Below are 23,887 nucleotides of genomic sequence, written 5' to 3' on the forward strand. Positions count from 1 at the left end.
GTTTTCTAAACTATTTCCAAGTTATTTTTCCCACTTTATCATCAGTTATCAATATTGATATAATTTCAGAGTTACATTATATTACAAACAAGTCAAGTCTGTAAAAGTGAAATTGGTAAAATCTGCAAAAACAGATTCAAAACTATTTTGACATTGAAGACATTGTTGAAGTTCTCATTTTATTTTAGCCTTTTAAAAGTTATTAAAACGGTTTTGATAGTTGTGGAATGTTGGGCATTACTACCCTACAACATCTCTGGCAGACTGGGTTCTTATCCTGGTCCATTCATTGTCGGTGTGGTGTGAATGTTTTTTTTTTTATTGCCCTACTCTCCCGAAATGTCGATGTGAAGTTACAATAGCCCTTGAGTACACTGGGTTGGATGCTTAGGTTGCTTCTCACCCAGTGCTGCTGAGGTATATGCTCACTTGGTAAGATTTGAAAATACTCAAAAAAATGTATTGATTACGTAAATCTAAAACAGAATTCTTTTGACAACATATCTGAATTAAAATATCTGATTCTTTACTCTGAATAAAGCTCCACAGAGCAAGAATTGCTTTTAAATATCTGACCTAATATAATCAGTTTTAGTGCCTTTCTAAACCATTTATAAAAAAATGCATAGATAAAAGGATTAAAGGTTGAGTTTGTGTAGGAAAACCAGAATAGAAACTGCAAAAGCAACAAAGGAACTGAAAATTTAATAAAGGGGATAATAACATAGCATAAAAAAAAAGGTGACCAGCAAAAAAGAAAAGTTCCAACAACGATTGCCAGGGTTTTTGCAGCTTTTGTTTCTCTTTTTCTTGAGACTTCATTTCTGTGCGCTTCATTTGTTTGTCTCAAAGATTTGACCTGCTTCATTGCTACCAAATAAATCTTCAAATAGATCATAACCATAACAGATCCAGGAATGTAAAAGGAAATTATTGAAATAAAAATTATTGAAATTTCACTCTGAATAATAATGCAACCCCCTACACAATTATTATTTACATCAAAGATATCTTCATTAGCCTTTATGTTGTATCCTGTAAAAATCATTCCAAATCCATAAATAGCTGCTAGAGACCAACAGATGAAAATCATCTTTTTTGTAAAAACTATAGTAAACTTAGACTTATATGTTAAAGGATGACAAATTGCATAATAACGGTCAATAGAAATAAAGAAAAGGTGCAAAATAGAAGTTGTGCATAGCAAGAGGTCTATACTGCTATGAAATTTACAGAAAAAGTCCCCAAAATACCAACATTTTTCAACAGTTCTGATCACACTGGGAGGCATTACGAAACCACCAAGAAGAAAGTCAGCAACTGCTAAGGAAAGTGTCAGATAGTTTGTTGGTGTATGAAGCTGCTTGAAATGAGCAATAGCAATGATGACCAAGCTGTTTCCAGACACAGTGAACAGAATTACAGTCCATAATGCTAAATACATAAGCACACGTAAGGTTACTGAGTACGCATTTCTAAGGCATGAGTGTTGGATGGATTTGTAACATAACTGGCTGCTGTTTAAAATTGCATTTTGATTCAAATTGACGAGTCTCATTATAAAGGCTTAAATAAAATGTTAAAGCAAAACAATGACTATTTCCAACAGTTTTAGTATGAGAATTAGACAATTACTATGAAAACCCAAATTTCTACAATATTTCTAGTACCGTTGCATTGAAGTTCTTAAAGAGAAAAATATTAAATGCTTAGTTTTAACTAAAATATCTAAACAAATCTGTTTCCTAAACCAATTTTTTCATTCACTTACCAAAGAACATTAAATAGTGTCCAAGTAAATGAGTTTAATCACATCACTTCTTTGGTTTATATAATCCGTAGCTACACAATTAAAGAAGGTCTCTGTAGAATTTGTTACAAAAGGTAAAAAAAAACCCCTCTTACCTCATATTGTTTATTCGCATAATTTAGTAATTTTCCCTGAAGCAACACATGCATGATTTTAATACAGTATGTGACTGCAGTTGAAAGGTTTTTAAAATACAGCATGTAAAATATTAGAATTTGTACATCATTTTTAGATAAGTTCTGAATAATTAGATTTACTATATTACTGAGCACAACACAAATTGAGGTACAAATTACATGTAATGAGCTCCAGAGTTAGGTAAAAATAGGTAAAAACATAATTTGGTCACAGTTTTGGTAGATTACTTTGAATAAAAACATCTATGCAATTTAGGCCGATATGTTCCATCTATAAGTTCAAGTCAAGTGAAGTTGGGGAGCATGCACTGGTACATTCTGCTGCCACACCCACTACATGACTAAACAAATCAGGATCCCAGGTTGGCAACCCCCCAGGCAGACATGCGGACCAATTCCACCCTCTGGAAGTGACCCTCTATCTGCCACAGCCAGGTGTTACGTATATTGTATCTTTAACAGGTTGTAGTAGGTCTGGACCACGGGGGATCCCAGCAGAACCTGCCTGATCCGAATGCAGTTGACAATGAGTATTACTTACACGTAACACATAGTAGATACAGTAGCAGTCTACTTGCACTTTTATCATTTTTGATCCATCCCTTTTAACATTACAGATTACTTCAGAACAACTATAACATTGGTGAGGAAGACACAGGAGGAGCTTACCAGCAAGCTCTGTAACATCATAAAGATACTGGACAATATAGAAAACACCCTGCAAATTACATATAATGCATATATTGATGTGTTTTCTCTCCCTCTCAACACAGGGGAGTCACTGAAAGATATGGATTCCATGCTCTTTCAGGACCAGGAGCTTCGAGAGAACTTGATAATTTCAAAATTACATTTGTCAGAGATTGTGCAATACAATTTTGGGTCTTTGAACGGTTGTTCTAAGACATGCATGCTAATGTCTATTGTTTTCTAACTGGGACGATATCTGTCTATTGAAGGAGGCAGGACAGTTAAAGAATCAGTGAGGTGAATGATTCCCTGCCTAATCACAAATGCTGTTGCCCAGTTGTGTAACTGGACAGCTGTGCAAGAGAAAGTCTCTTTCAAGGACCTAAAAGCATCATCCGCGGCATATTTTTTCAAAGGTTTTTACAGCCACTAACAAGCATCAACCCTTCTGGATGCTAGAGTCAATCTATTACAACTCTATCTTTATTATTTCAATGGTGATCATTAATGCAACAAGATGAATAACAGAAGTTAACAATAAATATCTCTGTGATGGCAGGGGTAGTCAGAAGAAATGCCACCACAAAGGAAGCTAATGAAGAGGAACTAAAGTGTGACGTCAACTGATTTCTGAAAGAAGCCTCTGACGGAGATGGGGGCTGAAAATGGCAGAGAATGAATGAAGAAAAATACACATTTCCAGCATACCCCTGGTGGCAGCTGCTGCAGGACCACTGTTTTGGCTGCTAATGGTCCAGTACTGGCCCACTGCATCTTTGTTATAAGGTAATGGATTTTCACACCATCACATTTTATATTCAAAATTCAGATGAATAAGAAATGTGCTTGCCAACCTTTACATGGTCACTCTGTGGACATCAAATGCCATTCCCAGGTGGTTGTGGGATAGAAATATGGTTTTGTGGTAAAACAGTATATTTTTTTCATTTTCATTTATCACCATAAAATGAAGAATGAATATTATTTTTAGATTCCTGTATTTTCAAAATCCCTAAATGGATGTACTGTATCCTTGATGAAAAAATCATCCAGGAAAGCCAATAAAAAAATTAATGAAGAATGGTAATCATAAAACAGTCCCTCTCCTTGGGTGAGGTTTCTGAATGTATTCATTAGGCTTATTAGGATGTTTGGCATTGATATGACACAAAAGCTGTGGAGCCTGAACATCACTAGTAGACACCCAGAAATGATCCTCTGGAGCACAGAGTAGCTGTTCCAGGGTACAAATTACTCGGGGTTATGAAACAAAAATAGACTGAATCTCGTTTTCATCAGAAGCATCCACTTAGACCAATGGAGGTGAAGATAAGGAGACATAGTGGGAAATGAGCAGAAATCAACTGCCAGAGTGAGACTGTAAGACACCAGACCAATGCATCTCTGGATAAGATAAGGATCAATATAGCATGGTGTCAACTTGCAAAATGGAACCCCAAAAGGATAGCAAGACAGACCTTTTGTCCTGACTTAAAGACAGGAGTCACCTTTCACCAATAGTCCACAAACCCATTAAGAGTAATTCTAGCTTGTGTCAGATTCCTGTACACTAGCTGTCGATTTTGATTTCTCCAGTGCCTTCAGCACCATCCAGTCATCCCTGGTTAAGGGGTAAACTCAGAGATATTCAGATGGCTGGACCTATGGTGTTCTGGATAATGGACTATCTGTTGTGCAGACCTCAGTTTGTGGGGCTCAAGGACTGTGTTTCTTATAAAGATGTGAGCAACACTGAGCACCACAAGGAATAGTCTTGTCTCCTTTCCTCTTCACTGTGTACACCTTATAGTATAAATATAACAGCAGGTCACATCACTTGCAGACATTCTCAGATGATTCTACACTTATGGGGTGTTTCGATAAGAAGGATGAGCATAGGATGAGTATAGGAGTCAGGTGGAGAACTTTGTTTCTTGGAGTAAAGAGAATTATCTGCATCTTAACATCAGTAAAACCAAGGAACATGATGTTCGCTGCATCAAAAAGCCTCTATGTCCGGTCACTATTCAAGGAGTGGATGTAGAGGAGGTGTACTCCCTACAAGTACTTGGAGCAAAGAGAAGTATCTGCATCTTAACATCAGCAAAATGAAGGAACTGATTATTGACTTTCGCTGCATCAAAAAGCTTCTATGTCTGGTCACTATTCAAGGAGTGGTGCACTCCCTATAAGAACTTTTGGGTCCACATTAATGATAGGTTAGACTGCTTTTGAAACACAAAGGAAGTATATAAGAAAGGGCAGAGCAGGCTATTTATCATTAGGAAACTGTGTTCCCTTAATGTTGGAAGTGACATCCTTCACATCTTCTACAGCTCTGATGGCCAATGTGCGTGTGTTTATTTATTTATTTCCTCCTGTGGATAAATAAAGTTCTATCTCTTTATTGTGGCCAGGACTATCACCTGGCCGGGACGCCAGCTGGGTTGAAGGACCGTATTTGAGACATTATCTCCCCCGGGATACTAGAGGGCCTCTTTGGGTTGGTACAGCACCACAGATTCCTATAGGGTCTGCCAGGACTTGTAGTTTGGAACAGCCCTTTTGGGCTCTGTTGGTGCTGCCAGGGGTTGCTGTAGGTGCATCTGGATCCTCGGAGGAACCTCTTCTGCCACACCCATAAGTGCACCCGGAAGAAGGTTGAGAAACACCTAGAGCACTTCCGGTTATGCTATAAAAGGAGCTGACTTACACCAATCAGGGAGCCGGAGTTGGGAGGCGGAGGACAGAGCTTGCAGGAGAGGAGTGGAGGTGGCAGAAAATAGAGAAGAGAGAAAAAAGAGGAAGAAATGAGACTGAGTTGTATGTGGGTGATTTGAGCACGGTGTGCCATTTAACAGAAAAAGAGAATTAAAAGCATGTGTACTTGCACTTGTGGCTCTGTGTCTGTCTGTGGTCAGGTTACATTCCACACTATCTATCTATCTATCTATCTATCTATCTATCTATCTATCTATCTATCTATCTATCTATCTATCTATCTATCTATCTATCTATCTATCTATCTATCTATCTATCTATCTATCTATCTATCTATACTCAGAAAGGTGCTCAGACACATTAGGCACAGGTAAATCAATCAAAGGAAAATCTGGAATACATGACTGAAAATCGTTGAAAACTCAATACTCCTATTACTCTAAACAGAATTAACAGCTCATGGAAGGTATTTTACTAAGTCATGATTAATTCTTTTGGTCTGCTCATTCACGTTCAGATTATAACCTGAAGTTAAATTAACCATACATCAGACATGGTCACAAAAGGTCCTCCAAAATTGTAGACTGTGATTGGTAATGATGAATGAAAGGAATCTGTGCAAACCGACAATATGATAAAAAAGTCTACTAATTTCTTTAGCAAAAGGTACAGTATCTATTTTAAAGGAACAAAATGGCCATGTTTCAAGAAATTAAGAAAAAAACAGTAAAATGATTTAAATAGGGAAGGTCCATAATGAAATCCACATAATCAATGATGGCTACAGCTTCAGAGACACCAGGTTGACCAAAAATAGAATATGAGCCCAGTTCAAAACTTGGAGGAACATAATTTTTTTCCATCTTAAAGTCTTATCTAGGAATGTTACTCTGTATGGCTACACTTAAGTCATATAATTGATTGGATGAAGATATCACTGTGGTTCCTAAATTCTTCATGGCTGGAATAATAGGTCCTGGGTGTAACGGAGTTTCATCTGGATCATGTATGAGGGACAATTCATCAGCGTTCCAATTTCATTACCACCTAAAGAAGAGGGCCTACTTAGCCTGTACATGTACCTACATGTTTTGCAGATTTAAGATATGCGGCATTTTTGTGATCTGTATATATTTGAAAGGGGTATTTGGTTACTTCAAACCAGTCTCTCCATTCCTTAAGGGCTAATTAATTGGCCATAAGTTCATGATTCCCTAATTTTCTTCCAAAGACAAAACGTATTGAAAGAACAAACAAGGGTGAATTAAACCAATGTCTGTAATTTTCTGTGACCTTGTAGCTCCTACTTCAAAACCAGACACATTGATTTCCACAATGAATTGTAGGGATTGGTAAGTAATGCTTTTAACACTAGAATTACCAAATCCTACGAAAAAACTCGTAATCCCGGCCCACCTTAAATCCGTTTGCACCTCTCCATCAGCATCTTTTGTCTTGTAAATGTGTCGATCAGCACAAACAGCAAGCAGCCTGGTATTCCATCCCCCCACACACCTCCACAGTTCAATTCACAAAGAAGGTTCTCAGTGTTTAACATAAATAATACATCATCATTTGGAATACACATATTTCATGTGTGTTCCATGTCTACAACAATCTATGTAAACACATCATTAAAACAGAAACTTTTTTCATGTTTTAGTAATAATTGACAAAATGTAGACATAAAGTGTATAATGTGTGAAGCCTGAAGTCTAAATATCAAATAAACACTTTCACAATATGTAAAAGTATAACAAAACAAGTGCACTTTTATTCAAGAATATAACCAAAGAAAAAGAAAGCAAGTTATGTTAGACTGTTGCTATGACAGCTTGCGTGGTGCAATGGTAAGAACTGCTGATTCCCAGTCAAAAGAAAGCGGTTTCGATATCAGTTGCTTCCCATATTTACCGTTTTGAGTAGTGAGCTGCTCTTACTGTTAATATTATACAATAAAAACGTACATTTGATTTGTGCCTGTAACAGCTGGTGTAAATTTATAGTATTTGTCAAAGTTAGTGTTATTTTTCAGTTTTATTCTCAGTTTTTATTCTCTGTTCACGCTCCCACAACTCCCCCTCCCCACCCCCAATCCCTGATCTGACACCGTTTTTGGATAAAGACGTGGTATAGCAAACACCTCTTTATTTGAAAACTGTCAGATCTTCTGCGTGAATGACACTGGGACTGGGAAAACTGTGGACGTGGCTGTGAGTGGTGTGCATGACTGAGAATGATTGTGGATGCTAATTTTTTCTTTTATTCAGTTTTATTCTTGAGTGTTCCTGCTTACACTGAATTAGTATGCCCCTTCTGGTCCATGATGTGAAACCTGCACTGACAAAAAAAACAGACATAGGTATATATGACATTTGGAATAATTCATTTTATGACCTGTATAGTACATTTTGGAAAACACTGTTGCACTAATACAACATTATATTCATTCACATACCTTCATGCGGTTGTAGTCAGTGACCATGTTTTTTTTCCCAATCTTGCCCAGTCTCCACATTTTGGTGCATGGTGGTGTTTCTTTTGTACTCCAGGAGATGCAGAGTTAGAATAGTACGGAGAGGTCAGTTCTGTGCCATATACAATCATCAAATTCGAATGTTAACAGTTCCCACTGTTATTTGTTATTTGACACACTACCTTTTAAACAGGTCAAAGTATTCCAGATGATGATACCAACATACAAACGACCAGCAATGAATCCTTTATTTCTCTCCTACCTCCTTGTCCTCCCATTCAGGTGAGTGTTGTCTTCCTTGACTCCTGACTCACACAGCTGAGGAGAAGTTAATTTTCATTGCAACTGGGAGACACTGCTGGGTCAGTTGGAATGTTAAAGTGACAGGAAAGCACTTGTGGAGGATCCTAACAGGGCTGAAGTATTAAACCTCACCTCCAATGCAGCCCACCAGCTGCCTACAAAGAAGTGTTGTCATAGGAATGTTGTCACCCATTGTTCAAAGGATCATATCAAGGGAGGCAGCCTCCCACTGCCCTTACATTATTTTGAACTCCAGACCAGGAGCCTCATGTATAAACGCTGCGTACGCACAAAAATGTTACGTAAGTCCGTTTCCATGCTCAAATCGCGATGTATAAAAACTAAACATGGCATAAAGCCACGCACATTTTCATGCTAGCTCAAACCCTGGCATACGCAAGTTCTCTGCTAGGTTTTGCAAACTGGCAGCTCCCAGCATCAAAGCAGTGCTTTTGTTCAAGTGTGGTTTCCCTTCCTTTTTTAGATCCACATCCCTGACGTGGCTTTATAAATACACTGAAATTAACCGCATATTGTTTATTAGTTTAAGGCAGGGGTCGGCAACCCGCGGCTCTGGAGCCGCATGCGGCTCTTCAGCCTCCTTGTAATGGCTCCTTTTGGCCTTGACAAAAAAAAAAAAAAAACATGAACATGAACATGAATAACGGCAATTTCTTAATTTAATTTGTATATAATATATGTAATATATATAATGTTTATTTACTACTACTACTGTTATACACTTTAACATCTAATTTTTATTTTTATTTATAATTTGTCAACTAAAATATGCGTCACATCTACGTCTATAGCCCTCGCCTTTACCTGCAGGTGGCTTCTGGAGTGTGCAACCCCTGCACTAACCATGAATAAATCCCAAAAATGAAAAATCCCAGAAGAGAACAGAGAGTTTAATTCTGCGTGGACAGAAGCATTTGCCTTCACCGCCAACGACGCTGGCTTACTGGTGTGCTTAATATGTGGCGATAAATTATCGAACAACAAAAAATGTAACGTTGAAAGACATTTTCGAAACAAGCACTCAGCATTCACTGAAAAATACCCAAGTGAAGATGAGCGAAAGAGAGCAATTTCGGAACTGCAACGGAAAGCTGAACAGAGCAAACATACTTTCAAAAAGTGGATCACTTCTACACAGTCAACTACAGCTGCTAGTTTTGTGGCAGCTCAAGAGATCGTAAGGAGGGGTAAGCCATTCACAGACGGAGAATACATGAAAGAATCGTTCATAAAAATATCAGAGCATCTATTCTCTGACTTTAAATGTTTTGGTGTTTGAGCGCATGATGACAGTGTTTGCCAGAGATGTACAGAAAGGTACACTCTCTCACTTCCCCTCCCTGAGAGAGTTCAAAGCAGTGAACATTCACATAAATTGTGATTATTTCCACCGTACAATTATTGCAATGCAAGCTGCATTTAGAAAAAGATTCAGTGAGTTCAGAAAGAAAAAAAACACTCTCTCCTTCCCTGGACGTCGACCCATCCCTGCTGAACACATCCGCATTCACAGGAGTAAGTAAGCCCGATCTAGAAATTGAACTGGCCGCATAGCGGATAAAGATTTATGGGTGTCCAAGTTCAAATGCCTGACAGCGGATCTTGAAGAAGTCGCCCGTCAGAAGGCTACTCTCGCTAAAGAGCACAAATGGACTGATATTGAAAACCTCCCCAAACCCGACAAACTTGTTTTCAATACATGGAGTGCCATTCCCGAAACATATATGAACATGAAAAAATATGCATTTGGAGTCCTGTCCATCTTTGGCTCAACATACTTATGTGAGCAAGTTTTCTCAAGAATGAACTTCATAAAGTCCAAATATCTCTCCCACCTCACACATGAGCCTGCAGTCCTGTGTGAAGGTCAAAGTCACATCGTATAGCCCCGACATAGAACAACAACAACATTTATTTATATAGCACATTTTCATACAAAAAGTAGCTCAAAGTGCTAGAGATGATCTGCAGCGAACTTCAGAAACTGAAGTCACATTAAACAGGTGAGAACAATAGCATTTAATAGGCTAATATTTAAAAAAAAAAAAAAAAAACACATTTATTTCAGACCCGGAGCTGATGTAGGTTTTTTTGTATGTTCAGGTGCTTCAGTTGATTGCTGGCTGAGAGGGAAACCTGAAGAGGATGAGAGCACACTGAAATGGAATTTTATGTTTACTTTTTTAAAGCTGCTAAGCTACAGCTAAATGTTTTATTTATATTAAAGTGGGCTAGTTTTTATTTTAATTTTATACAGGTATAGGAAGGATTCAAATAGGCCTGCAGAGTTCAGTTACATTTATTTCAAAGTAGGCCTACACATGCACACTGCACTTCTGTTTGTTATATTCCGTGGTTGTAACATGTAAAATCTAAAAAAAGATTAAAACTTTTAAAAGTTTATAAGCTGTGTTATGTTTTGCGGCTCCAGACTATTTTTCTTTGGAGGAAGAGGGAGCAAAATGGCTCTTTTGATAGTGAAGGTTGCAGACCCCTGGTTTAAGGCATCTGATTATAATTAACCCATAATAATATAATGGTCCATGGAATGGCCAAACTATTCCAAATACCATTGCTGCTTTAGCGTTGTTACTGTCACTGCACCTTCTTCTTCTTCTTTCAGCTGCTCCCGTTACGGGTTGCCACAGCGGATCATCTTTTTCCATATTACTCTCACTGCACCACTTGGAGTATTTATATCACTGTATCTGAGTATAGAATCACAGCTCTACAGCAGGTGATTGGAAAGAGAATTATTGGTATACAGCATCAAGCACATGCTGCCTCAGCCATGCTGTCTATTGAACTTCTCTCATACGGCAAACGCTTCAGAGCCTTTCCTGTACTGACCTCGTGGTTCAGAAACAGTTTCATCTCAAGAACTATAAACGCACTCAATCAGTACATCAAGTGCTTCTTGTAGAACTGTTTGTACTTATAAGTACAATTACCTCACTGTAAACTTGTGATACAGTTATAATATTGCACAACCTGAGACACATTATAAAGCGCGTATTTATATATGATGACGATATCATTTTTAAGATGAAATGCAGCAAAATGTTTATTACATTATACAGATAAAATGTTAACATCATTTAAATAATCTATATTGTTAATAATTAAACATGTGAGGACATGGTGTCGCAGTGCTAGCTAGTTCAGGGATTGTTCCTGCCTCGCGCTGTATTCTTGCTGGGGCTGCCATGACATTGGTAGGATAGATGGATTGAATAATTAAACATGTACTACGAAGATATTTCAAAGTTCCTTAAAAGTTTTGAAGCATAGGCATTCTAAGCTTACAGATGGCTTAACGTCTATTACAGAGCTGATTGTATGGCGATTGGGTATTTGGAGAAAGAAAAGGAAGGACAGTAATTGTATAGTTAGTTAGTAGATTTGAAAGAGACAGTACTGCTGCAATAAATTATTTTATCGAAGGTCGCGCACAGCGCAGCAAGCATCTTGCGGGAGGCAGAATTAATCTCTGGACAGGGCACCAGCTCGTAATTATCACTGCGCCATCGTGTTCCCATGTTTAATACATGCTTTAATTCCTATCATCATAAAAATTATATCAAGTATACATCTCAGTATTTTAATTATTCAGAGAGGTGTAATATCACGAATGTAATGGATTCTGTGTCCAGTTAGACACGTAGCGATTCACACACATACAGCACATAGAGGAACACATACAAAACAAAGCATTTAACGTGCTACTTTAGTTACGATGGTATTTGAGAAACTAGTAAATTTAAAGATGAAGTTTATGATGTTCTACTTTAATGACAAAATAAACTACATGATTAAAGTGGAAATTTTGAGATTAAAGTTGACATTTTGAGCTTTTTTTCTCACTGTGTTCCTATTTTTTTTCTTTTCTTTGTACCCTAATAAGCTTTCATATGACACTCAGACGGTGGGCTACGACTTGCCTTTTCACAGCAACTTTGATATCTGACAACTTCTTTTTTATTTCGGGCACTGTGCAACTTCGTGAACTTGAACTTTCGAGTTTCTTCGACACTATGTCACTCAATCAACTTCCTTTTGTTGTTTATACCACTGTTTAAACCAACAAATAGTGTGTTTTTCCTTGCCTCCACTTGGTATTCACTGAAATTCTTCTATTTTCCCCTTTGCTTTTGCCATTGTCTTTCACAGAACGCTGAGCTTAAGGGCTATTTATATTGATTTGCATATTCAAAGAGGCGTAATTCTGGGAGGAGTTTGGGTGGGGCAGCAGGCACGTGCACGTGCGTTACTTTTCACACTGACCGGGATTTATGGAGCAGAAGAACGTGGAAGTTGGCGAATGCACAGATTTATGGATCTGGGTTTTTTTGGGCGTGCGCACATTTCCGCTCTTGTCCCTACGCCGTGTTTTTGTGTGACTTCAACGCACGCGTTATACATGAGGCCCCAGGAAAGGTACCACCAACCAACCCAATGATGACACCAGCAAATCCAACCATCTGCTACATTAGATCAACAGTAGAAAGACATTTCAAATTAAATTTTTATTTAATGAGCATATTCAATAGTTCAATATGGTCCTCAGCCGGAAAAGGGTGGAGTGCCCTCTCAGGGTTGGTAGCGGGATCCTGCCCCAAGTGGAGGAGTTCAAGTATCTCGGGACCTTGTTCACGAGTGAGGGAAGAATGGAGCGCGAGATCGACAGGCAGATGGGTGCGGCATCCGCAGTAATGCGGGCTCTGCATTGGTCTGTTGTGGTGAAAAAGGAGCTGAGCCGCGAGGCGAAGCTCTCAATTTACCAGTCGATCTATGTTCCTACCCTCACCTATGGTCATGAGCAATGGGTAGTGACCGAAAGAACAAGATCGCGAATACAAGCGGCTGAAATGAGTTTCCTCCGTAGGGTGTCTGGGCTTTCCCTTAAAGATAGGGTGAGAAGCTCAGTCATCCGGGAGGGGCTCAGAGTAGAGCCGCTGCTCCTCCGCATCAAGAGGAGTCAGATGAGGTGGCTCAGGCATCTGATCAGGATGCCTCCTGGACGCCTCCCTGGTGAGGTGTTCTGGGCACGTCTAACTGGGAGGAGGCCCAGGGGAAGACCCAGGACATGCTGGAGGGACTATGTCTCTCGACTGGCCTGGGAACGCCTTGGGATTCTCCCGGAAGAGCTAGAAGAAGTGGCCGGGGAGAGGGAAGTCTGAGCATCTCTGCTCAAGCTGCTGCCCCCGCAACCCGACCTCGGATAAGCAGAAGAGAATGGATGGATGGATGGATATTCAATAGATTGACCAACCTAAGAAAAACTAACTTATCTTTGAAAATTTGTATGTAAATCAAAACAGGAATTTAAGGTCATTGACTAAATTTTAAGAATTACATTTTAGGGTTTGTTTCTGGAGATGGGACTAACAATCTCTTATCATTTTATGATGCCAGTGATGGCAACTGTTGTTATTTGTAAACACACTGATGTGAATGGTATTCTCATTTAAGGGTATCATTCCATGTCCTAAAGAAAGTTTAAAAGAAAAAAATCAAATATTGTGATCATATAATTTTGACAAGAGTGAACTGGGGGGTATTTTTCGTACATGGATTACTCTCTTAGCCGGATGTAATTGTTGACGATTTGGCCTGATCCTGGATCTGTCAGTTTTTCAAAACTCTTGCTGGAAGTATTGTCATAGCAACACATCCTAATCTGCAAACCTGCTCGGAGCAGGTTTGTTCTACGTAAACAAGGATTAGTTTACACACGTAATCAGTGACGGTGCGTTGAAGTCATCCAGTCATGGCTTTGCCGTTCATGAATGAGCGATCAATTGATATTGGTGCACAAATTACACAGAGAATTTCATATAGAGAGGGTTTTGCGCGATCAGCAAGATCCTTTATTGCTCCCGGAGGAAATTCTGTACGAAAGATACCGCTTTAGCCGTGGGGGAATATTGTACCTCAAAGATTTATTAGCTCCGTATATTCGTAGTCAAACTCGGCGAAGACGGGCTCTCACAACCACACAGACAGTAGGCATTGCTTTGGGTTTCTTGCAAGCGGCACTTTTTTATATACTGTAGGCGATGCGGAACATCTATTGGAAAGTGCAGTTTGCCAGGCAATTCGTAAAGTCTGTTTGGCTCTGAAACATTTCCTTCGGGTTTTCATTGTGTTTCCTGGACACCTGCGTGTGCAGACAATAAAAGAGGCGTTCATGTCATTGCAGGTAGGTAATACACAGGCTAAAACACCCACAGTTCCATAAAGAATCCCACAATCAGCCTAACATTCTCAATACCAGGATTTCCAAATGTGATTGGGGCACATGGGACTGATCAGAGTGGAGTTTGATCAGACATTATTTGGAATATGTACCTCTCCTCCTAATGAATAATCAGACACAGTGTCTTCATCAAATATTTGACCTTCGTCAATATCTCGTTGGTCAGACACAGGTTCTAGGGATATGACATTCCCTGCAACTGACCCAACAAAAAAGAGGGCTATATGGAACATACCTATGGCACACATGGAGGACAAATATAGATAGATAGATAGATAGATAGATAGATAGATAGATAGATAGATAGATAGATAGATAGATAGATAGATAGATAGATAGATAGATAGATACTTTATTAATCCCAAGGGGAAATTCACATACTCCAGCAGCACCTTACTGATACAAAAAACAATATTAAATTAAAGATTGATAATAATGCAGATAAAAACAGACAATAACTTTATATAATGTTAACGTTTACTCCCCCGTGTGGAATTGAAGAGTCGCATAGTTTGGGGGAGGAACAATTTCCTCAGTGTGTCAGTGGAGCAGGACAGTGACAACAGTCTGTCGCTGAAGCTGCTCCTCTGTCTGGAGAAGATACTGTTTAGTGGATGCATTGGATTTTCCAGAATTGATAGGAGCCTGCTGAGCGCCCATCGCTCTGCCACAGATGTCAAACTGTCTAGCTCCATACCAACAATAGAGCCTGCCTTCCTCACCAGTTTGTCCAGGCGTGAGGCGTCTTTCTTCTTAATGCTGCCTCCCCAGCACACCACCGCGTAGAAGAGGGCGCTTGCCACAACCGTCTGATATATGCAATAACCATCCTTTACCTGAACTGAAGTGACCACTGCATCCTGCCACTGGTTCTAAGGAGGAGCTTCCCCCTGGAATGCCCTCAGAAACAGGGCGATGGGCATTTTGCTGGAGAGCCAACTCTTCTGCAGGGGTTAGGTCTGGACCGCGTGGACCTCCACCTGTTTTTTGCTTGTCTGCCTCCTTATTAGCTTTAAAATTAATGTTTTTTTTATATTATATATGATTCTTTATGTCAACAATTCTTTAAATAGTTATATACCAATATTTACCAGTTTGAATTATATTCTTGTACTTCACTTTAACCTGTTCCCATGTTCTCCTTGTGCTTACGTTTGATCTGAAATTATGACATATTAAATAATAATTAATCTGACACATAGGAAATGAAACGCTGCATTCAGTAAGTACAATGCACACTACTTAGCGTTTAATTTGATGGCCACTTTTTGCCAGCCGTCTTTTCTGGTATGGGCTGCTTTTGCAGTGTTACCCCTTGTGCATATTAAATCTTGAAATTCTTCATGTCCTTGCGCCGCGTGTGTGAAAAAAAAATGCGCCCGTTCTTTCGTCATTTTGTTACAGCCTATCAAAGACTTGCTGATCATGTTTTCTAGACTCAATATATATGGGCTTTTCAATCAGTGCGGGCGCGCGCATTCATCTCGTATGATTAGATCCAGCTTGACTAATCTAATACACGGCTGTGTTTGAAAAACCGACCTATCCCGGATGAGTGTCACCGGCATTAACTTATCCAAGATGAGGCATCTGATCTCGGATGATTTAAGCGACGTACGGAAAATACCCCCCCAATCTTGATTGATGTCCTGGTGTTACTGTTTTGTACAGAGATTCAAAATTCTCACCATTTCTACATAGGTTTTTCCTTTTGTATTCTGGTTGGTGATACAGAAAAATGTATTCTTAGAATTGGTAATCTCTATGTACTAGGAACGTATTATAAAAACATGAGAAAAGTCGACTCTATATTTTACTAAGTATTAAGATGTAAGAGTTGGGATTAAAAAGATTTACACCTACATATTTTTTGTTATACTGTATCAGCTAGAAACCAGCAATAATTCATTGAACTAAAGATTTAGACGTGTAGGAGAGTTGGAGAAAGATAGTCCTCTCACATAGAGAGGCAATGTGAACTCTTTGGCTGTAAAGTACAATAGCAAGCGCTGAGCTAGTAGGAAGTAAGGATAGGCGTCATCAAACAGAAATGATGGACAGAGAGAGGTTTTGACACTCCCTTAGTTAAGAAATATTGTTAGAATTAATCAGAGGCAAGATTACAGCTGTAAAATAATAGGAGTCAGATGAGGATGAATAATGGCTTGTATGATAAGAATTATAATAAATTTAAGAGATACCTATGGCTGCTCACTGCCTGTCCCAAGACTCCAAGTGCCTTCACTGGGGCTGATGGTGCTTGCGCCAGCCTGCTTCAACAGTGACTACCATGTTCCAAGCAAAACAATAATGAAAATTGCACTTTGAAAAAAATAATGGAGGCAAGGAGGGGAGGAATTTCATGAAATGTCTACACTTATGTCTACATTTAAAGAGCACAATACTTTTCAAAGGACTTAAATAAGACTTTTTTAATGATACTTATATCATTAAAAAATAACAAATATATTATTTAATTTAAATATATTATTTAAAGAAGAGATAATTTTGAAATAAAAATTACAAATTGAAATAAATGAAGTTTTACCTTGGATGTAAAGTCATATTATTAACCAGCTCTATTTGTAAAGCAATGCTTGATAATAAATTTAAGATATGAATGGATGGAAAGTCCAATACAGTTACCTGGCATTACCAACATAAGCACTATCTTCTGTTAAAGGTTCAGCACTTGCTATTTTATATTGGTATTTAAATAAGTTATTATGTATTGCTGCTGATGGTATAATTATAGCATGACATAAAAAGTAGCACTATAATAAAAGGCATTATTTTCAAAGAAGGTCAGATTTTTGGCAATATTTAAATCAGTACCAAACTTCATGATACCAGAAATTGCTGACATTGCTTTTGAGTATATGACACATATTCAAATAGAAAATAATATACAGCATTTACTTTATTTTAATTTTACAAAATCTAAACCATTTTATTATTGTAAAGGAAATTGTTTTGTTTTTGAAAATAGTAAGCCAAACATGACAAGCACAAAAAGTAAATACAGTGAATACAAAAATGACTAACACAGTCAAATTTACTATTTCCATGCATGTATTAGCTAAACCCCTTAATCCAATCCTGTGAAGTGCTGAGGTCTATTAGAGCAATATTGAACAGGCAGAAACCAACTGTACCCATGGCACCTGTCCTTTGCAGAACCCTTTCACTCAAACATCCACAGCTCCAATTTACTGTCACCATTTTACCGACACATTTTATGAATGTGGGAAGAAAAGCCTCAAAAACACAGGGAGAAGGTGCAAACTCCACATAGACAATGATCAGATGCTGAATCTTTGATGCACCAGCAATAACCTCTGTGCCTTCTGTTTTCTTTTCCAAATGCTAAAATTGTATGATTTTTCTTGGAGTTTTCTGATTCTTTTATATGTACATTCTTCTTTGTCTTTATTCTGAATAAAGTTGCACTGAGCAGGAATTGCTTTTATATATTTTACCTAATATAATTAATTTCAGTGCTTTTCTAAACCATTTATAAAAAAATGCATAAATGAAAGGATTAAAGGTTGAATTTGTGTAGGAAAACCAGAAAGCAAACTCCAAAAGTAATGAAGGGATTGAAAAATTAATAGCAGGGTTAATAATAAGGCAGAAAATGCAAGGTGACCAGCAAGAAAGAAAAACTCCAACAATGATTGCCAGTGTTTTTGCAGCCTTTGTTTCTCTCTTCCTTGAATCTTCATTTCTGTGTTCACTTCTTTGTCGTAAAGATTTGGCCTGCTTTGATGCTACCATGTAAATCTTTATATAGATTCCAATCATAATAGATCCAGGAATATAAAAAGAAATTATTGCAGAAATTGTACTTGAAACTTCATTCTGAATACCAGTCCAAGTTCCTACACAATAATTATTTCCACCAAGTATACTCTCTTTAGGCTTTATATTGAATTCAACAATAATTATTGCAATTCCATAAACAGCTGCTAGAGACCAGCAAATGAAAATCATTTTTTTCGTAAGGGTGACTGTAAATTTAGATTTATATTCAAAAGGATGGCAAATTGCATAATAGCGATCAATTGAAATGAAAAAAAGATGCATAATAGAAGTTATACAAAGTAAGATGTGTATACTGCTGTGAAATATACAGAAGACATCCTCAAAATACCAACTTTTTTCAACAGTTCTGATCGCATTGGGTGGCATTACCAGTCCACCAAGAAGTAAGTCAGCAACTGCTAAAGAAAGCGTTAGAAAGTTTGTTGGTGTATGAAGCTGCTTGAAATGAGCGATAGCAATGATGACCAAACTGTTCCCAGACACAGTGAACAGTATTACTGTGCATAATGCTAAATATATAACAATACGTAAGTTTACTGTGTAGGTTTGTCTGAGACAGGAGTTTTTTATTGATCTGAAACATAACTGGCTGTTATTTAATGTTGCAGTTTGATTCATCTTGATGTTTCGCATTCAACAATGTAATGCATTTGATTTGCTCCTAGCTGGGAAAAAATAAAATGTCACATCATAGCATCAGTATTTCTAATAGGTTAACTGTATATGTTAGAGTACATGAAAACCTAACCTGGCACAATATTTATGTTAAGGTTTTTAATATGTAACCGATAACAAATGTTTTAAAGTTTTTAAAGTATATATTTTTTCTTAAATTGGCTTAGTATTTAGAATAAAGTCTCTAAACAATTGCATACAGACGTTTTCAACATACTTACCAAAGGTATACTAAGTTCTCCTGAAGGATGTGAATTTATTCACAACAGCTGTTTACTTTATATATTCTGTGACCATCCAATTAAATGTTCTCTGTAGAATTTATTACAGAAGGTCAAGAAATGTTATTGCCTATATGGTATATTCCCATAATAGAACATGTTCCCTGAAGTCACACACACACACACAATGATAATGTATGACTGCGCTTAAAAACACTTGAAAATAAGGTATGTCAAACATTGCAAGGTTTTTTAATTTCCTATATGTATTGTGTGTTTATTGTATAAAGAAAAGCAAACAAAGGAGGGACAACATAAGAACTAAGTACAAAGTCACAAGGTAAACAAACACCTGCTGCTTTCATGGCCCTGCCTTAAATAGGATTTGCACCCCAGTTCATCTTCTTACCTAAAGTACTGAAACAAATAATTTTTTCTCATGTTGGACTGCGTCATCTGGCCCATTTTCTTTTAAAGTGGGTGTTTCAGAACATTGACTATGTCAGGGTTATAATTTATTTTTTTGTCTTTACAATAAAACTAATAAAATAACAACAGGAAGAGTTTTATTTATTTATTTTTTTGCTTTTTTTTTTTAAGTGGTATGAATTTTAGGTTTGTTTTAATCAGAATTTCAAAAAGGTCTATTTTTTGTTTCATTTGTTGCACTGCCCAGTCGGTCACTGCATTGATTCTCTTTTTGTTTAAAAACCTTCACTTAATCAACCTTCTCTTAGATTTTGACCACTGTCTGTCTAATGACTAAGATCTGTTTTTTGGCTGCACTTTCTTCATCTCTGTCATCCCTCCAAAAGTTCAGCAATCATGTACCCTAAAGAAATAAACTTATTTAATTTATTACATTTTTAAAAAATGTATTCAATTAGCTTTCACAGCCTTTGCAATAGACAAGACAGCCTAATCACATGACCTATACTAACCTCCTGCTGCCAAGTAATGCTTTGCCACTATTTTTTTATTATTAAACATATTCAAATGATTAATGTTCAGTGCCTGACATTTTTTTACTGGGTATTAATCTCATGATAAAATAATGATATAATCTCTACGGAAATACGATGTGTGCATTTTGGTAACTTTGCTTTCAGCAGTTTCCCACCTGTTCGGCCATAGGCACTACTCATACTGAAGGTAGTTTGTCTTTGTTCAGTATACTCCGTATGTGTGCTTTATAAACATTCTTTTCATGTCATTCAAAAGAAGATTTATATGCATACTGATGTTAGATCAAGATATTTAAATGACAGTTTTTTACAGGACCGAACCAAATGTATAGTCCCAATGACACCTGTTCTTAAAGACCGTTTTCATGATTTGGAAATCAGTGAGCTCTGATGGGCCTACTACTCGACTATGTCTTTCATCCAACAAATTACATATCAGTGATTAATGAATAGACTCATATTGTAGTGAAGTAAACATTTTGCCCTCCCAGTATTGGATTTTGTTTCTCAGGTTTAATTCGTGCTTTATGGATTTCCATCACCAAGAATGGCAGTTCACCTGGAAGGTAATTCTACAGTGATGCATGAATGTGCTGTGACAAAATATTTTTGAAATTTTATTTATATAATTGCATTATAAAAACCACTGCTAACTTGACATTTTTATAATTTCTTATTCAGGGCCAAAATCACTAGTGATATCATGAACACCAGGTAAGTAACTTGTGAATGATGTAGCCATTCTCAGGACAAAGATAAAATAATGGTGTAATCACTATGGCTATACACTGATGTTTGCAGTTAGTGCCTTTTCTTTCACCTTGTTTATAACTGTCAATCAAAGTTTGACATATTAATGGCTAAGTTATATATTATATCTTTAACAGGTTGTAGTAGGTCTGGGCCACAGGGATCCCAACAGAACCTACCTGATCAGAATGCAGTTGACAATGAGTATTATTTACACGTAACACATAGTAGATAGAGTAGCAATCTACTTGCACTTTTATAATTTTTGATACATTCCTTTTAACATTACAGATTACTTCAGAACAACTATGACATTGGTGAGGAAGATGCCGGAGGAGCATACCAGCAAGCTCTGTAACATCATAAAGAGACTGGACAATATAGAAAAGACCCTGCAAATCACATATAATGCATATATTGATGTGTTTTCTCTCCCTTTCAACCCAAGGGACTTTCTGAAAGATATTGATTCCATGCTTTTTCAGGACCAGGAGCTTCGAGAGAAATCGATAATTTCAATTTACATTTGTCAGAGATCATACAATACAATTCTGGATATTTGAACAGTTGTTCTAAGACATGCATGCTAATGTCTATTGTTTTCCAATAGGGACAATATCTGTCTCCCCCGTGACCCTGTAGTTAGGATATAGCGGGTTGGATAATGGAGGGATGGATGGACAATATCTGTCTATTAAAGGAGGCAGGACAGTCAAAGAATCAGTGAGGTGAATGATTCCCTGCCTAATCACAAATGCTGTTGCCCAGTTGTGTAACTGGACAGGTGTGCAAGAGAAAGTCTCTTTCAAGGACCTCAAAGCATCATCCACAGTATATTTTTCAAAGGTTTCTAGAGCCACTAACAAGCATCTGTCCTTCTGGATGCCAGAGTCAATGTATTACAACTCTGTTTTTATTATTTCAATGGTGCTCATTAATACAATAAGATAAATAACAGATGTTAACAACAAATATCTGTGTGATGGCAGGGGTAATCAGGAGAAATGCCAATACAAACAAAGCTAATGAAGAGGAACTGCAGTGTGAGGTCACTTGATTTCTGAAAGATGCCTCTGACAGAGATGGGGGCTAAAAATGTCAGAGAATGAATGAAGAAAAATATTTGCAGTGTAAGATTTTATTTTGTTTACACTAAATGCTTTTTTGTTCTTTTCCATTTACTATCCAATATTAATTATCTCTTTTTTCTTTTTGATATCTTTGTACAGGCAATGTTTCATCTGAAAGACTGTACACAAAAATGTGCATAAAACTGTATAATATGTTATTATCAGTATTATCATTATATTGTTATTATTATGATTGTTATTGTTGTTGTTGCATGCTCTTTGCTCTAATAAAAGTATCAGGACTTTTACTAAGTGTTTTGTAGTCTAGTTAAACTTTTCCTCACTTGAGTGGTGGTCAATTAATGAACTGCCAACAACAATATTTAATATTAAGATCAAATGAAAAGGCATATAGCAGCTGAAGGGTGGGTTTCTGTTGGCAAATTTTTCCTACCACCCGAGGACTGACTGTCGGCTGCCAGCTGCTGCCGCTTATCGGGTCACCAGGGGGCCACCCAAAAGCTAATGTGCAAAATTCCAGCATACACCTGGTGGCAGCTGCTGCCGGACCACTGTTTTGGCTGCTAATGGTCCAGTACTTGCCCACTGTACCTTTGTTATAAGGGAATGGATTTTCACACCATCACATTTTATATTCAAAATTCAGATGAATAAGAAATGTGCTTGCCAACCTTTACATGGTTACTCCGTGGACATCAAATGCCATTCCCAGGTGGTTCTGGAATAGTAATATGGTTTTGTGGTAAAACAGTATACTGTTTTTTTACATTTTCAAATCACCATAAAATGAAGAATGAGTTATTTTTAGATTCCTAAACTTTCAAAATCCCTAAATGGATGAATTCTTGATGAAAATTCATTTAGGAAAGCCAATAAAAAATGAATGAAGAATGGTAATCATAAAACAGTCCTTCTCCTAGGGTGAGTTTTCTGAATATATTCATTAGGCTTATTAGGATGTTTGACATTGAAATGACAAAAGCTGTGGAGCCTGAACATCACTAGTAGACACCCAGAAATGATCCTCTGGAACATACAGTAGCTGTTCCAGGGTATCAATTACTCGTGGTTATGAAACAAAAACACACTGAATCTCGTTTTCATCAGGAGCATCCACTGAGACCAATGGAGGTGAAGATGAGGTGACATAGTGGGAAATGAGCAGAAATCAACTGGCAGAGTGAGACTGTAAGACACCAGACCAATGCATCTCTGGATAAGATAAGGACTAATATAGCATGGTGTCAACTTGCAAAATAGAACCCCAAAAGGATAGACAGACATTCTGTCCTGTCTTAAAGACAGGAGTCAGCTTTCACCAACAGTCCACAATCTGTACACTAGCTGTCACATTGATTTTGATTTCTCCAGTGCCTTCAGTACCATCCAGCCATCCCTGTTAAGAGATAAATTCAGAGATATTCAGGTGGATGGACCTATAGTGTCCTGGATAATGGGCTATCTGTTGGGTAGACCACAGTCTGTGGGGCTCAAGGACTGTGTTTCTTATACAAATGCGAGTAACACTGAGCACCACAAGGAACAGTCTTGTCTCCTTTTCTTTTCACTGTGTACACCTCATAGTATAAATATAACAACAGGTCACATCATTTCAATCCTCAGATGATTTTGCACTTATGGAGTGTTTTGAAAGTGGGATGAAGCAGTGTATAGGAGTCAGGTGGAGAACTTTGTTTCTTGGAGCAAAGAGAATTATCTGCATCTTAACATCAGCAAAACCAAGGTACTGATTATTGATGTTCGCTGCTTCAAAACACCTCTATGTCCGGTCACCATTCAAGGAATGGATGTAGAGCAGGTGCACTCCCTACAAGTACTTGGGGTCCACATTAATGACAGATTGGACTGCTCTTGAAACACTGAGGAAGTATATAAGAAAGGGCAGAGCAGGCTATTTTTCATTAGGAGACTGTGTTTCTTTA

The 23,887-nt window shown here is 37.7% G+C and overlaps 1 protein-coding gene across 1 annotated transcript; it reads right to left on the minus strand.

Moving 5' to 3' along the window:
- Positions 1-368: 368 nt before the first annotated feature.
- On the minus strand, positions 369-1,767 carry LOC114649502 (trace amine-associated receptor 1-like). The gene has a single exon (XM_051924169.1). It carries the CDS (start codon positions 1,556-1,558, stop codon positions 527-529), a length of 1,032 nt encoding a protein of 343 aa, XP_051780129.1. The 5' UTR covers positions 1,559-1,767; the 3' UTR covers positions 369-526.
- Positions 1,768-23,887: the final 22,120 nt, after the last annotated feature.

The sequence above is a fragment of the Erpetoichthys calabaricus genome, chromosome 3 (assembly GCF_900747795.2).
Source record: "Erpetoichthys calabaricus chromosome 3, fErpCal1.3, whole genome shotgun sequence".
Classification (NCBI taxonomy): Eukaryota; Metazoa; Chordata; class Cladistia; order Polypteriformes; family Polypteridae; genus Erpetoichthys; species Erpetoichthys calabaricus.